Here is a 17,375-nt window from a genome sequence, read left to right on the forward strand (position 1 = left end):
GCCACAGAGTGGGCAGAGCTGTTCTCTCCCTCTGTCCTCATCTCTTCCCTTCTGCCGTGTGTCCTAAATCAATATCTATCAACGATTCGAAATTAAACCCAGATTAAATCCCAATTTCATCACAGAGAGTCACGTCTGGAGAGATTCATTTAATTATATCCGTCCATGGAAGGAGAATCGAAGTTGTTCTTCACTTTTATCTGTCGTACCGAAATGTCAGCTCAGCCTCAAAACAATCCTGGGTGAGTTTTGATACAATTTCTGTGATCTCAACGGTGAGTGAGTGAGTGTGTGACTGTCGGGGGTGATATTTCGGTCACACAAAAAACAACAATGCCACTTTACAAATCTCAAAAAACACCTGAGAGGAAATCGCCTTGGAGATGTGCGTTTACCTTGCACGATGAGATGAACTTTGGTGGACTCCGGTTTCTTGTTTGTGAGGATGGAGCACACGTATGGCCCCTCGTCGTGTAAGTTCACATCCAGGATCTTTATACTGTACTCCGTCACTGCTGTGTTGTTTAGCAGGACCACCCGTGGGTCCAACGACCATTTCTCAGTGCCCGTGAACAGAATGGTGGTCCGATTCAGCCAAGCTACTCTTGATACCTTGCTGTCCACGTTGCATCTGTTAAAATACATGAGAAAATGTGACTGTCATTCAACAGTGTCTTTGTTTTTGCCTTTGAAATGTCAGCTTTGATCAGTGGTCTTTCTATCTCACTCCTTGGCAAAACAAGGACAAGAATGTACTAGTGTCAGAAAGCTCTGTCTGGCAAAGACTAAAATGGTATCTGTTCTGTTTTTTTATTCCTAACATAATGACATAAAACAAAAAAAAAACATGCTTAAAAGGAAGGGTTAAACTATTAGCGCATTCAACAAAATCATTCAGAATTCTACTTCACTTGATTGTATTAGAAACCATCGATTAATTAGTAAATATTGAAGAAAATATGATAATTAAAAACTGCAATGAATCGTATAATTACCAGTCCTAGGATATCACAGGACACACTTATTTATATCCCCACTCCATATGGAAGACGCATGCTTGAGTGGTCAGAAAGCTCCCTGAAGCTCCACAAAACTGACGTGTTGTCTTCCGCACACTCCACCTCATATCCTACACCATACCCACAATGCCTGTGTATCACTGGTTGGGCAGCAATCCTGGAGAGCTTGAAGCTTATTTAGTTACGTTTCTTAGACTACATGAAAATGAAAGACAGTGGCATACAAAACCCAGGCCCATTTAATGTAACTAAGGTTCTATATTACACCTTAACACGTCTCTAGCCAGAGCTGAAGCAAACAAAAGCTTCTTTTTGGGCCTAACATTTATTCAAATGGAACTCTATCAGAACAGAACAGAGGCCTTTCAAAATAGTCTTGCGAAACACACAGGAGAGAAGCCCGTTCAGAGGAAAACAGTCATTGCTTATCTGTCAATACCAGAGGAAGCACCAGACCAGTCTGGTATTATTCAATGACAAGGTGTAAGATTCCCATCCTTAACTCTGCCAAGCCATCCACATCAGCCTGCCAGACGTTCTGCATGCCCACTGTATTCCTCAGCTCTACTTTCTTCTCAAGGTCAAATCATGCTCTGAGGTCAAAGGCACTAACACGATTATCTAACCCTTTGGAAACGGCATTTACCAGATTTAGAAAAAAATGAGTCAACAAGAGAGTCCTTCTCAAAAATTCTGCAAATCTGGAGAGCAACAATGGAGCATGGGAAGTCAATGCTTTCTTAGGAGATTCTTCAAAGGACGAGCTTTTTCAGAGGTTGCTAAACTGCATCATGAGGCATCCTGCAGGGGAGCTTGCTGAAGATCGGAGGCATAGAAAACCACCAGATTAAGCTCCTCATGACATATTCATGCACGCTCTGCACTTTTTTTTACGTCAGAATCAGACTTTTGTGAACTGAAGGAAGAAGGTTTATTTCTCCATTTTGGTTTCAATGGCTTTTGCTTTACAATAACTTCAGTTTGACCTGAAAATGTGAAATTTTTAAGAAAATCTATATCATTTGCTGGCTATGCATAGTGGGGAAAGTGCTTTTAACTTTGTGGGGCTGTACCAATCATTCTTCCCTAACCTCTGTTTTTCTCATAAATACAGTAAATCATGATAAGTTAAGGACAGATTTTATTAGGTCGTCAGTTCTGTATGCAGAGGCCTCAATCATCAAAACGAGATTGTTCATCCAAGTATGTCTCAATGTGTCCCATGATGATAAGTGCTGCTTTCAATTCCACCAGCTCCTCTCACTCAGTAGATACAGACGGGCTTAACCCATCAGAACCAGACTAGTGTTACTACAATAGCTAAGAAATAGGGTGGCCTTCTTTTGATATAATAGCAATGCTCACTTACTGATCGTCAAATACAGTAAATAAACACATAAACACATCCTCATGCAATCTTCTACAAATTAAGCCCATCTAAGGCGTAAAGAGTGGGAAGTCTGTCTTCGCCACCAACATCGAAAAGTAAGAGCAGTTTCCTCGAAGGAAGTGTCTCCATTATTGAGCACTGACAAGATGAGATCAAGCCTCATTCACTAGACTAATGGCTCTGTCACACTGCCACCACGCAGTCTGTTCTAATGGATTGTCAGCCACCTTAGTGTAGGATCGTTAATATAAAGAAATATCCCCACCGCTGAAGTACGTCCCATAAAACATAGACAGACTACCAATACATTCTAAACTGTCTTTTCACACAGGAGGTAACTGCAAGGCAGAGTTTTCCAATTTAAAGATATCTTTAAGAGAGATTTCCTCAAGATAGTCATAAATGTGAAAATGCACAAATAAGATTAAACTCTTGCACACATGCTAAGCACCCAGTGGTTACAAACCACATTTCTTGCTATCCTAAAGGTTAAGCTACTACAAGCAGAATACACATGAGGTCCATCAATGCAATGCAGCGAGCGATGGAAAGAATGGCGTAGGACTCTTTTATGATAGCACTTCTCACTATAGGACATTATACTCCTACATGTGTCAAAACCAAAGCAAGAAGCAACACGACACATTAAAAGCAGTTGGAAGATTGATTACATTCCAGAATCCAGAGAACTGTTGCTATGCCATGTAGTGGTAAAAAAAATAACATGTAATTATTCTCAACAGAAAGCATCAATATTCTGTCAATACTAACGTCAGCATAGCACAGCCTTTAAGGCTCAGGGCCATTGTCAACATTTACTTTTCAATGGAAGCTATAGAAACTGATGCTTAGAACAGCAAGGACCCTTACTTGATGTATACTTGGTATAGATCTGGTCATTTCCTAGAATGATACTTGCCACTGCCTTATCCTTCTCCAGTGCCTAGTTGTTACATATGAAGAGATCGATAGGCTGTTTCTAAGAGTTTTTAGTGGTTGCAGATCATTGTCAGCGGATGGCCGTATGGTATTAGAAGGGGCGGGGAACGTCGGCAGGTTGACTGATGAAGGCCACTGCTGTGGAGGCGGAGCAAGGGCTGGGATTGGCCTAGGGAGGCCCATCCCACTCCTGCTTCAGCTAACAGCCTGACAGAATCCTATTCATTTGCACATTGGAGCTATTTGGACAAAGCTAACATTGTGAAATGTGTTATAGATGGATATTCAGGCAGACTTTGAAATGCCGTCAAAACAATAAGTCAACACATTTAACTGGAAATGTTGCTATGGACACCAGATGGTTCAGTGAATACATTTAGTGAATCAAAACTCCTTGTCAATTGATTATACTGAGAAAGTGAAAGCACTCAGATGAGTTTTACAACCACTTCATATCTCCTCTGAGATTTCGAAGCTTTTTTGACTTTGAATTGAAATAACAATACATTTGTGGAGCTCTGTTGGTGACTGTCACGTATGTCACAGTGTTCGGGCTGAATGCTCTAACATTCTATTTGTGTCAGTTCTCAAAGAATCTGTCTGAGGGCCCAAGCCTGCTGCAAGGGCTAACTAGTCATGTGGATGATTGGCCTGCGAAAGGAACGAGAAAAACTGGCATCTTTTTTCCTGTCAGTCAATAACACAGAGGGGAGGCTGTCTGTCAATGCATCCATCCACGCAACAATATCTCCACAAACAAAGACTCAAAGGATTTTCAGGTTACAATGCAATTCAAAACAATGTTGCCACAGGCAATGGAATTGCACACAAAAGTGTCCATTTTTCCCCCCTCTGGTCTCAATTAAATGAATCACACTTTCATTGCAAAACAAGAAGTAAATTATTCACAAACCTCGTTTTTTTGGAGTGTAACACTTTGATTAATAATTGTCTTGTGAACTTCGATTTCAAGGTCTTGATGTGACAAGTGACATGTGAATACGCTGTGCTGTCTGCTGAATGACCCCTCATGGACCACTGCTGAGTCTCCAATGTATGTTCTACGCTACACTGTAACAGTCCAGACATAACAATGTATTAAAAGACCTTGTATGAAGTTTTAGAGAGGATCACAATGAAAGTGTTGAGTACAAACTAAAAGGAAACCAATATGCCTTGAGGCAGGGTCGACTCAGTGAAAGGGGTGAAGAATACACAGTAGTACTTAAGCCCAGAGCAGCCCAGACAGGCCAGCAGTTGAGACTGCACAGCCATAAGAGAATAAAGCTGTCCTCAATGCCTTCTGTGGCAATGAAAGAACCACACAAGTGTATATCAGACCCAGGAGAACCTGAAAGACTCACAAATAACAAGGTATTCCATAAGGCGGTTGGAGGAAAAGCAACGCTGCATTAGAAAACGCTTGAGCAGCACTTTGCTACTTCAACGCCAAGCAAAAACGCCATGCTGTCTGTAAACTGCAAGCAGCATGTGTTTTCTTTTGAAACAAGGCGGTTCACAGTCTCTTGGTGTCAGACACTGGGCACCTCTTCCCGACCCCTTCAGCATATCACTTTATTTTTTATTTTTTTGTTTATTTATTTTCTTGTATATTTGAAGTTGCGTATTGTGCATGGTCCAGGCACACAGCTTTCATCAAAGCACAAATCCTGCTGTCGTCAGGAGATTAATTCTGTCCAGATTCAACACTATTATGAGATCTCCCCTCACAATGTGATCTGCAAATTTGAACTGTCAACTGGCATGCTGATCGGAAACAGACATATTGCTTTCTGAGCTTTTAAGCCAGAATCCTGTCCTGTGAGGTTAGAGTAATTCTTAGCAAGTGGCAAGACACAGAAACGGGAAAAACGAAAAACGTCCTGTTAACAATACACTTGTAGTCCAGAGATGCTGGTTGTAACTCCCTTAAGGAGTACGCAAGTAGCCGTTAAATCAGTCATAATGAGCTCTGCAACACACGCTCCAGCGTTTAGGAGCCTTATCACAGCTTTTTAAAACTACCAGCCATGCAGTGACCAAAAAACTCAAAGCAGTGTAGAATATTAATCTCTCAGAATATTAATGTCTCTGAAACACAACCAAGGGGATCTCAAGGGCATTGAGCACCCTAATGATAGAAGGAACATCTCTAGCACGCGTCCTGATAGCACGGTCAGCTGTTTTCAACTAGCTTTGGTGAAGATGGGACCCGGTGGGTCTTGTTTCTTGCTACTAAGCACAGGTTTGGTTGGGTGTGACAAATTCACAACTGATGCGATGGCGACTTTGAAATGTATTCGGAAAGCATATGCAAAAAGAGACAAAGACCATTCCAGCTTATTCTGAAAACTGAAAACTTGATGAAAGTCCTGCCGCTTTCAGATCCAGCGTGATGAAGAAGCATGTCCAAGGTTCAGCATTACTGGAGTTCACACCATCACTTCTTCTGAAGCACAAAAAGAGCTCAGTGTTTCTGCAGACCAAACGCAGATGAAAACATGGCTGCAGCACCCCAGACAGAGCTTACCCATGTGAAATAACTCTTATCAAATCGAGATTGTGAGCAGTGTTGACAGATTTGGGATTTAAAAGATGCAAGGGCAATATGAATGAACTTAGACAGAGGGAAGTTGTTCGGCATGAAATAGAACCTCCGTTCACAACCATATCTTTACTTAAATATTTTGTTTATTCGTTCATTTATTTACTTCTAAATAATGTAGTGCACTTGTGCACATGTTTTGACACACTTATCTAGGACAAACATAGCAAACAAAGCAATCCAGTCAACTCTGATGACTGCACACTGCAGTGTATGTGATGTGTGATATGACAGATTAGCGCTGTATTCCTGGCTTGTGCTTTCTGCTCAGCTGTATATCTTTTAATCACAAAGTCATTCAGGTTTTGCCTTCCATGGCTGTACTGTTGTCTACTGGAAATATTTGCATTTCCTCCCTATTTGTCTTGCTTACTGTCTGTCTCTGTTTGACAGCTAAACACATTGTGTTGAGATTCACGATCAGTGCAGAAACTGCTACGTCACAAATGAATGGAACCAAATCCTCATGAGGCAAGAAAAGGCCAGAGGATGTGGTCTGAGACGTCGCCCCCTGCTGGTTGCCTATGTAATATGGCGGCAGCTTTGCATGTGGCCTATGTTTGTGTTTTTCTGTATGTTGCGTGTGCCTCTGTTTCCTTTTCTTGCCCCCACAGATGTGGACTGTCGTCTGTCAGTTGTCACGCCACCTGGGGTTTAGTATGTCTTAGTATGCCTTACTGAAGGTTCTGTTCTTAAGGCCTTGTGGGTCATTGTTATGTGACATTGACATCCTTTGTTGTAGTTAGTGCTCTTTTTTTCAGTAATTTCATTTGTGTTACTTTCACTAAATTGCACAGATCGAGATGTTTGTTTGCTTCCTTCCTGACTTCTCTGCGTTCTTCACCTGTGACAGAGTGCTCTCCATGCCTCTGTTTATTTATCTTTCTGTGTTTGTGTGTCTGGACTTGTTCTGACTCCTCTCTCTCTCTCTCCTCAGAGGAGGCGATATCCCCCCCGAGCTCGTTGGGGTTCACTTCACCCTGCAGCTCTCAATAGATGTGGCACGAGTGTCCTGGAGGTTTCAGGAAGCAAAGCTGATTCCCGATGTCACCCTGGGGTGTATGCATCACTGACATCGCTAGGGAGACCTGCACTGGCTTCTGTGTCTAAGGCAGAGGAGAAACAGAGACCCGACAACTGTTCGAGGGAGAAGAGCCACCGCTAAAACCACACAGCCTGTCCCTGGAGCGGCAGGGGAGACTCCAAACTCCCTGACTCTGAGAGGGTTGTGTGGGAAAGTGGCCCCTGGCACAGTGAACATGTGAGCACTATGTGGGCAGGCCGGTCGGCCCAGCAGGGTTCCCAGGAGTCTTTAACCTTCTGTGTCTCTGTCATCTGCACAGGTGCACACGCGGCAGTCACCGTCAATGGGGTGAAGCACTGCTGATATAAGAGGCTGTGGGTGAGATTCCTAGTGAAGGCAAGGGGCCACGGTCGAAGAGGAAGGTGACGTGATGCTCAGCCTGGCGGAAGAGACTTCCTGTTGACGTAAATTGCATGTGTTCTGGTCCTGGTCAGCAAGTGAGACTCTGACAAAGGGGCACTGAATGACGCTGTGGAAAGTTGAGAGAAGGAGTCCCTGTCCGACTGAAGCAGCCTCGTCAACATAATGGGTTCTAGCGTTGTGCCAGGTCAGACAGTGGGGTCCAAATCACCCTGTCCACATGGGTGCAGTGTAGGCACCTAGAGTAGGTGGAGGTCAGCCATGATGGAGCATGGTGTTTGCCATGCTCTCTCCCTGAGGGAGGTGAGACATTCTTGCCTGGTCTTGTCTGGTCTTGCCTGGTCTGGTTTGGTCGGGTCTTCTGTGCCCTGAGTGTGGTTCCCCCATATGTCATAAGGTGCTGGTTCTGCACGTGGCCTGTGTTTTTGTTTCTTAACGTTGCGTGTGCATGTGTACTTTTTTTTTTCATGTAGGTGGGTCGTGTCTTTCGTTAATCACACCTGGGGGTTAGCATGGGATTACGTCAGGCCTTATTCAAGCCTGTGTCTGTTCTTATGACCTTGTCAGTCATTGAATGCTGCACTGGCTTCTTTTGCGGTAGTTAGTGTGTTTTTATGTTCCTGCACTCTTACTGTATCATCACACCATTCAATCTGGCTTTATCTGCAGCCTGGGCCAAGGTTTCAGATAGCTCTTTAGAAGAAGCAGTTTACCACGTTTGAAAGAAGGCATCACGACATGAGGGAAGAGAAAGGAGAAAAGGAAAAAGCAAGACAGATGGACAGACAGGCAGAAAGACAGACAGACGGCGGGCCGACAGGTTTTCCTTTGAGTTAATGGTAAAATGGACACTCGATGTTAGCAGACCTGACAACAATTCAGCTCTGACTTGCATTATTAAGTATTGTGCTACTATTAATAATTAATTCAACATTATGAGGAATTATTAAAAGCATTACCTAGCAAGTTGAACTCCTGTCAGTACTGAATGCACTACACATTCAGTCATTCTGAATCTGAACACCCACAGGAAGAGATGATAACAGCACCGTTGAGCCACTGAACAAACGACCCCAACGTTTTATTTTATTTTTACAGTGATAATTCCTCAACCCAGTGACTTCAGCATCTAGAAGCTCCTCCTTCTCTAGAATGGCAGAGAAAAACCAACAAAGAGATGGAGCCAAGCAGGAATGGTGTCAGAAACATCTCACTGTGCTGAGGGTGTGTGGAGTCTAATAGTCTTTTCTGAGCTGTGTGTGCGTGTGTGTGTGTGTGTGTGTGTGTGTGGGCCTTGCTCTGAGCAGGCTGTCATGAGGACTGATTAATCTTCATTCTTTCTTCTTGTCATTTCTAGCTCGCATCCACGGAGCAGCTGCATCAGCCGAGAGTTGCTGGGCTGAAACACGGCGATGGAAGTTTGCAGGAGTGAAGGACATGCGTAAAGAATTCAACAGAATATGCAAATTAGGACAGCAGCAGAGATTTGCATACAGATAGACTAATTGTACTTTAAATATAGCAGTGGATTGTTGATTGTATAGCAGTGGATTAAAATAAAGAACCTAATACTTGTTAGATATTTTTAATTACTCCAAGAATGTATTCAGGTGTCTGATATACTATCTCCGTTTTGCAGTTGTCTGACGTCTGCAGCTGCTTAATCTACAAAGTGTAGAATATTTAAAACGTCTTCAGGATCATCCGTGTTGTGAATTGTGAGTATGTTGAGTGTGTATCTCCGTTAATGTCAGCCCACTGACACCTGCACTTTCATGGATGGTAGGGGGGGCGCTAACATATATTGTGGTTGAACAAATAATGGTGCTAGAAGTGAGGAAGTAAATAACAAACAGTTTGTCAGCTTTCAAGACCTCAATAGGAAAACCAAACAGCAAATCACGAAGACATCAACAAGACAACACAAATATTTAGTGAGACAGAGAGATACTGGCCCTTACACCGGACATAATACTGAGTGGATAGGATCTTCACTGGATGAGCAAACACTTGGTCTACGCTCCACGAAAATCAATCTCTCTTTTCAATCAATCTCTCTTTTCAACCAGTAAGAAACAGGCAGCCGCAAGAATTCGTATCTACCATAAATGTTGAATGAAGCACTGCAGTCAGGTCTGATCTGAAATGTAACAGAAGCAGTAGGAAAGTAGCAGCAACAAGGGTGTTTGGAGTCAGTCCGCAGACTGATATTTATATTAAAACTTATCCAGATGTGAGGGAAATGACAGTGAAGTGTACAGTACAGTATTACTGGAACTCCACGGGAAAGCCCACTGAAGCCTTTCTGTGGTGCGTGAAGAGCACGTCCTTGGCATGTCGTTTGTAAGCTGTGGAGCTTTGAAGGGTCAGGACAGTGGAGCAGGTGCTGGCCCAGTGCCATGCTGAGGTTCCTAGTGTGAGGGTCCTGCAGTTTAAAACCTACATCATGTCCCACTGAGTCCACTCACAGCAGGACTGATCCAATTAAAAGACAACTGATGACAAACCCAGGGACCAACGGTTTTAGGACACTTATGAGGACAAGTTGCTACTATTGATTTTAAAATGAACACAGAGTAATAAATAAAAAGGTAACAGTAGTATTCTGTTTTAATAGCCTGTGGTTTCCATGCCTTTCAGTGTCTATTTTAAGATAAAATAAGCATTGAAGATTACACATTCAAAATGGTCTTTTGGGCAACACTGAAACATTAGAATGTTTTATAAATGAGAACCTCTGACAGATGCATCGTATAATCACTTAGGGAGAAATATATTCATACATTATTGATCAGTATATTTATTTCCCATTACATTATTTAGGCTCATTGGAATGGTCAAGGGAAAGAATTTTATGGAATATTTGATTTTAAGTCTGAATTCAAACGTTAAATATGATAGGCTTCCAATTAATCAGCCTTAATCAGTTATTTCCCTCAGTTGAATTAGATATAGAATCACATTTGATATATTTTTAATAGGCTCACAATACAGGAGACTGGAGATCTCTGCCAGCTACAGAATGGATTACATTCACTATAAATGCGTTCTGTACGATTAAAGCAAAAGTGGTGTCTGCTTTCCTCTTCATGTTTACAGCCAATCTGCAGTGTGGGAAAAGTCATCAGCAACTTTAGCATCTCACGAAAAAATCTGGTCCCAAATCCCACAGGACTTGTCAGTGCTATGTGGATACGGAAACAAATGAAGAGTCCTCTTAAGGGAGCCTGAAATAGCCACCCGGGGCTCTTAATGGAAACAGCCTTTTAAAAATGAGAGGTAAAGCAAAGCTGAACCTGCAGGGATAATATAAGCCATGAGTCATACACTCTCCATCCACTTATTCAGAAACATTTAGCTTAACTCATGGGCATGAGGTACATGTACCATCATGGTGTGACTTACAGTTGTACAACTACAGTCTACATCACACAACCACCTCCCACGCTGCTTGTAGCTGGCTAGTTTCTGACCCCAGGATCACTACTGCTGAAAGGTTATATGGGTGGAAGTGCATACTCCTCTGCCAAAAGTGTATTAGCCACAGCAGTGTTACTTGAGGCACTCCTGAAGGCTAGTGAACTACGGTCCTGTGGACAGAAGATTACCACTTAAGAAAAGCTGGACAATGGTTGATAATGAAAAAAGTTGATTATACCAACACATGGACATTAGACAGTGATTGTAAATTATGGGATATTTCTAGTACATAAATATTTCAAATAAGTGGGCTGGAATTTTACATCTGGTACACAGTTCTGTATATGCATTTCTCCGAAACTACTGAGCTGAACTAGTTTCTTTATAGGACAAGGGAAAAACATGTTTAATTGGTTCCAGTGCACACATCTTTTTCCCCTCAAGTATTTTTTGTAGTAATGTAGTCTTTTCTGTTGGTTTTCTCCTCATGAAATGATGTAAAGTTCTGCTGCTGTTTTCAAATGTTGACAAACAAACCAAAAAATCCTTATAAAAATGGGGTCACAAGGTTTTCCTGCAAGAGTGATGATACTACAGCTGCACTAATATTGAACTATATGGACAGCTCTTAACAGGACTGTAGTTCAAGACTAATATAAACCCCATAGCAGAGTGAGGTTGATTATATATTTGCAGGAGAAGGAGACTCTTCCTACTGGATGTAAATTGTACAACCTGCACTGTTCCATCTCAGATGCAGAACACACTAGAACACTAAAGAACACTCAGTGAAATGATGAGTTGCTTTAAAATTGCATCATGTTGCTGGTTTAGCAGTATGAGCCAATACCCATCAAGCATTCTGTCAATAAAGTGCAATTTACATAAGACAAAAAACTGATCTTGGATCAGCGTTCTTCTGACTTCGGTAACTGTTGGACACAGTCCTTGGGACAATATCCACAACTCATCTTAGAGCAGGCGCTGTCTGTAGATAACACAATGACAGAAGCTAGTGTGCTAAGACGTATGGGAGAGGCAAGCCTAATGCGTTGTCAGCACTCCTGTAAGCTCACCACACTGCAGGTTGTTTGGTGGATAAGCACAGGTGCGATGGAGGGTGAGGCTGTGGGGGGTGTGGGGGGGTGTGCCTGTGGGACTCCACATCCTACTGCTTACATTAATGTGATTCCCACTTTAAAGCTCAAGCTTAATCTCCTCTAAATGATTTAAAGGAGTGGAAATTGCTTTGCCATACTAGTCCACAGTCTCATCAAGGAAGCTTAATGCCTTTGTATTGTGCCTTTTGTACTTTAACTCTAAAGATTCCTAGATGTTTTGTATAAGAGTGTTGCATTATGATATGTGTTATGTTTTGGAGAAATAGCATAAACTTATGCTGCCAAAGATGGAATATTTACAATACAACATAAAGCTTTCTGAAGAACAAAATCATAGTCCAAAGTCAACATTGGAAAAAATATCTATATCACAAAAATATCTCAGTAATGTAGGGTTAGAAAAATATCTATATCTACATCATAAAAATATCTCATAGTGTCTAAAGCATATCCTTACACACAGACACCCTCATCCCTAAGGTTCATACATAAGTTCGCCATATAAAAAGAACAGAGGAACCTCTACATGGATAAATGTATTGAAACAGTGAATAGCTGAATCAAAATCAAAATCCATCCATGCTAGGCACTAATCCTTACATTACCATGTATAAATGGTTCATACATATTTATACAGTTGTATGAATGGTATATATGTATATACACTATATATTGCCAAAAGTATTTGCTCACCCATTCAAATAATCAGAATCAGGTGTTCTAATCACTTCCATGGCCACAGGTCTATAAAATTAAGCACCTAGGCATACAGACTGTTGTTTTGCCACCTGTGCAACATTGTGCCAAGTGTAAAGTTTGGTGGAGGGGGATTGTGTTGTGGAGTTGTTTTTCAGTAGCTGGACTTGGCCCCTTAGTTCCAGTGAAAAGAACTCTGAATGCTTCAGCATACCAAGACATATATTAATATGAACTTCATGCTCCCAACTTTGTGGGAACAGTTTGGAGCTGGCCCCTTCCTCGTTCAATATGACCAGTGCAAAAAGCAAGATCCATAAAGACATGGATGGCAGAGTCTGGCGTGGATGAACTTGACTGGCCTGCACAGAGTCCTGACCTCAACCTGATAGAACACCTTTGAATTTAATTAGAGCGGAGACTGAGAGCCAGGCCTTCTCGTCCAACATCAGTATGTGACCTCACAAATACGCTTCTGGAAGAATGGTCAAAAATCTCTATAAACACACTCCTAAACCTTGTGGACAGTTAACTAGACTTAAAAAGCTACTGACCACGCATACAAAGTAAAACTTCAATATACAGCGCATTATTTGTATTTATGTTTTCTTTTTTCTTAAACCAATTAAAAATCACAAAAGACTTTTCATCCAAATAATGAAGCTAGAAGAAGGGGACACAATGAGACATTTGTGGTGCAAGTTACATTCAAAACATACTTTTGCATTAGGGCTAGTTCTACTCCATGACTTTGCCTTACTTTGGGTTTTGTTGATAACGCTGTCTGGAGTTTCTGATAAAATCACATCCCGTTTGACTTCAGAAGTGTTCCTAATTACTGTACTGTTTGGAAACAAAGGAACTGTGATCTCCCCCAGTATCCCAAGGTCAGAGTTTTACAAAACACCTGAGGAGCATTTCATTTTTTTCCTTCAACAGACTGCCACTTCATCAAGTTTCAGGACTTGTCAGAGCCAAGAGCTCAGTGAACAGAAAATTGTTTTCACCTCTGAGAACAAGCGGGGTCAGGTCCAACGTCTCCCTCCCCTCCGCCTACACAGGTGGCCTTGCTTAGGAAACCCTACAAGCCTCCGCCATCACTGTCTGACTCTGCACTGAGCTTCTGCACCGTGAAACTACTAGTTCCAAAATCACCTAGATGGCAAAAGAGCATCAGACTCACCCTTCCCCCCCTGGACACCCCCAATCCGGTCTTCCTCCCAGAAGAGAGAGGTGACAGTGGCTCAGAAGGTAAGTCAAAACCACAAAAGCAGTCTAGTGAGGTGCTGGCTCAAATTTCAGGCAGGGCACCACATGAGGTTTTGCGCAGTGGCTGAGGTCTGTGGGTTATGACACCACATCTCTGCTCTAAACGTGCCGACTGAACAAAGCTCCTGACCTCAGAGCTGTTACGGGAGAACTCCTTTTTATAATTTCTCTTGGCAAAAATTTGGACTTCCAACCAAGAGCAGATGTGTAATTGTAGGCGTATCGTTTTTCTGGAAGGAAATCATTTTTCAAGATTTACACAATTTGTCAAAACGTATATAAATTTGTGCCCATCAGGAAATCACAGTTTTTGGGATATGCCTGGGTTTCCAAAATGTCATTACTGCGCAGGAGTTTGGAAACTTCATCTCTCATTTTGACTGCAAACCTGGGCTTCAGGAGGTACCAAAGACATTTCTGTCTTCCTCAGATACTGCCTCCAATTGAGCCCAATGCATTCCAACAGAAGTGGTAAAATGTATGCATGGCTCTAAAATGACTAAAAATAAACACATATGGTAGACACATTAATGGTATGTGTCAAAAGCTAAAAGCTACAACTAACAAACTCTTAACTGACAGATATGTAATTTCCACAGGTAGTCTCTCTCTCTCTCTCTCTCTCTCTCTCTCTCTCTCTCTCTCTCTCTCTCTCTCTCTCTCTGCACCTTCACTTCTCTCCTTTTTCACACCCCCACACACACCCTCACTCACGTAAACACACTGTCTCCCCTGTCCTCATACACATAAACACATCTTTCTATCACTCCCTGGCACAAACACACACACACACACACACACACACACACACACACACACACACACACACACACACACACACACACATTGTGTGAGTGTTGTTTTGCTGTTTATGGCAGACTGTCATGAGGTCAATCAGAGAGTCAGTCAAGCTGTAAGTTTGAGTAAAGGAGACACAGGGTTACAGGTGGTGCTGACAGGAACTGGGACTCTTCTCCTGCAGGCTGCCCGTGCTTGCAGTCTCCTTCTGACCAATCACAGTTCACCCTGTCTCTATCAGGACTGTCAGAACACGCTGGTGAGCATCAACAACTATTGGACTATATGAATATAACCCTAACATAACACTAGTCATAACCTAATTTCCATAAGAAACCTCATGACAGTGATTAAAAGTTAAAACTCAATTTTAATCTAAACCAACATTATCATCCTAACAATTCACGACAGTCCTGATCATACTCAGATATCATAATCATATTAATGAGTTTATACACGCAGTAAGGTACCACTAGAGCCCTTGGTCTGAAGCACCTTTTAAACATTGTGACAGTGGAGATGGAGCAAATGAAACATTATTATACAACCCACTGTTACGAATCAAAGCCTCATTTCATTTTGTCTCTCATTTCTTTTATTAGCTTTCCATGTCTATTATCCTCAGTCAAATGGATGTTTATATTCTGAATTCAGTCTGAAATCTATAAAGAAACAGTGAAGCCGAATTCATACACTGCAAGATGGTGTAGACGTTCTGTCAGTCATTTATACGAAGGACAGAACAGAATAAAAGCTACAGTATGAAATTAAGAATACTGGGTTTGACTTAATTAACTAGTAAGAATTAACGGAACAGTTGGTGTGTAGGAACATAAAATAGACCAAATGAAAAACACTTTTGAAGAACTGAACTGTTCTGGCTATCAGGGTCTCAGGAAGTGTTTCTAGTTTGGTCTTGTTTACAGTCTGGAGCTTCACTAAACAAAATATGCAGCTAAATATAATCTTCATATGTTATAAAAATCTGTACATTTATATTCTAGAACTTGAAATTTTGTAGCAGATACATCTGAGTTGACACCACTGAGCTCTTTAACGGTGTAAATACATAAAGGACTAAACGTATCTCCTCCTCTGCAAAACGTGCAGACCATGGGCTTAAATAGAGGAACCGCATCACTTAACACAGACCAGTACAGGAATGACAGTGGGGGTGGGAGGGGTAAAGTGTGATGTAACCAAAGATGTAAAATGGAGATAAGAAAACGAATGCATTATTCAGAAGCCACAGAGCAGAGAAGAGAACCTAACCTCATCAGTTCATTCTGATGCTGATATTTCCACATGAACTGAAATTGCTTTAAATATTACTCACTCGCCTTCATTTCAGAAAGAGGCTACCCAGTCCTTATTTAAGGAATACATATAATAACTTAAGATGGTACATTCATTGATTTATTTTATTTAATGGATCACCACAGCAACAAGCTCCCATTTCTTCAGTGTTTTTCCAGTCTACATTGCTGTCATGTCACATGTAAAGAAAACCTTCCACTATCGTGATATTGTGATATGCACCACATTACACTTTGGACTATGAGACTTCATAAACAAAATTGAAACATAATGGAAGGAGAGACATTTGGTTAAAGCCAAGGTATAGAGCACTGCAAATGTCAGATGACCAACAACGCATCTAGGAACTCATGAATTGCTGTGATAGGAATCGGCTCATTTAGCTCACTGTAGCAGAGCTTCAACCTGCCTTCACCTGCCCCTTGCCTACAGAGGCTTAAATGTACTGAAAGGTGATGCGATTTAGCCTGCAATCCAACAGTATCAGCTACACAACATCAAAAAGGACAGGGACGGAGCATTTCACACCTTCAGTTCGCTTTCACAGTCTATGCATTTATGCATTTACAATCCCCAACACATTGTATACTGCATAAAGCATGGGGGGAAAGGGGGGAAAAGAGACTATGCATTTATGCATTTACAATTTCCAACTCAATGAATACTGCATACAGCATGTTTAAGCACAGAGAGAGAGAGAGAGAGAAAGAGAGAAAGAGAGAGAGAGAGAAAAGGAGAGAAAATAAAAAAGACAGAGAGAGACTTCTCAGGCAAGCTGAAATAAATGAATCGATACCTAGATGATTTACAGCTAAACACTTTACAGGAGACTGTATCACAAATATCTCAGACAATATTTATAAGATAATAATGGCTAAGAACTATCAATGATTTTGTGTTCCCCACAGGAAGACCATAGCTTACTTCAGCTCCAGACTTATTTTCTCACTACATCGATATCTGTCAAGGCCAAGCTTCAGTGCGCATAAGTGATGGCTTTGGTGTAGCTTGGATATATGTCTAGGGTGCTCTTCCTGGGTTAGTGAAAACTGTGGTGTGCTCAAATCTAAGGGTAAGATCTGATCGGAAGCACTCTGACAGACCCGAGATATCGCAGGGAAAGACATGACACTACACGTCATGACAAGCAGAGTAACATTTGACATTTATTTTTAGTTTATGTACTTTTCTTTTTAATAAAAGTAGACTTGACACTCCATAAACATCTGTACACGGACGTTTCTGCCTACAGAGGCTATTACTGTGCCTTTGCTTTTTCTTACTTCTTATTTTGTTCTTCTCTGAGAAATGTTTTATGCATGTTGGTGCTGTTTAGAGGTTAGATGCACATTTCTAC

At 41.6% G+C, this 17,375-nt stretch overlaps 1 protein-coding gene across 2 annotated transcripts in view; it reads right to left on the minus strand.

Moving 5' to 3' along the window:
• opcml (opioid binding protein/cell adhesion molecule-like) overlaps positions 1-17,375 on the minus strand; it is a 122,101-nt gene that overhangs the window by 41,902 nt on the left and 62,824 nt on the right. For both annotated transcript variants that reach the window (XM_077020453.1, XM_077020452.1), the window contains one exon: positions 396-631. In XM_077020453.1, the coding sequence (XP_076876568.1) occupies positions 396-631 (236 nt within the window). The remainder of the gene's footprint in view (positions 1-395; positions 632-17,375) is intronic.

Source organism: Brachyhypopomus gauderio, chromosome 10 (assembly GCF_052324685.1).
Source record: "Brachyhypopomus gauderio isolate BG-103 chromosome 10, BGAUD_0.2, whole genome shotgun sequence".
In the NCBI taxonomy this organism is placed as follows: domain Eukaryota; kingdom Metazoa; phylum Chordata; class Actinopteri; order Gymnotiformes; family Hypopomidae; genus Brachyhypopomus; species Brachyhypopomus gauderio.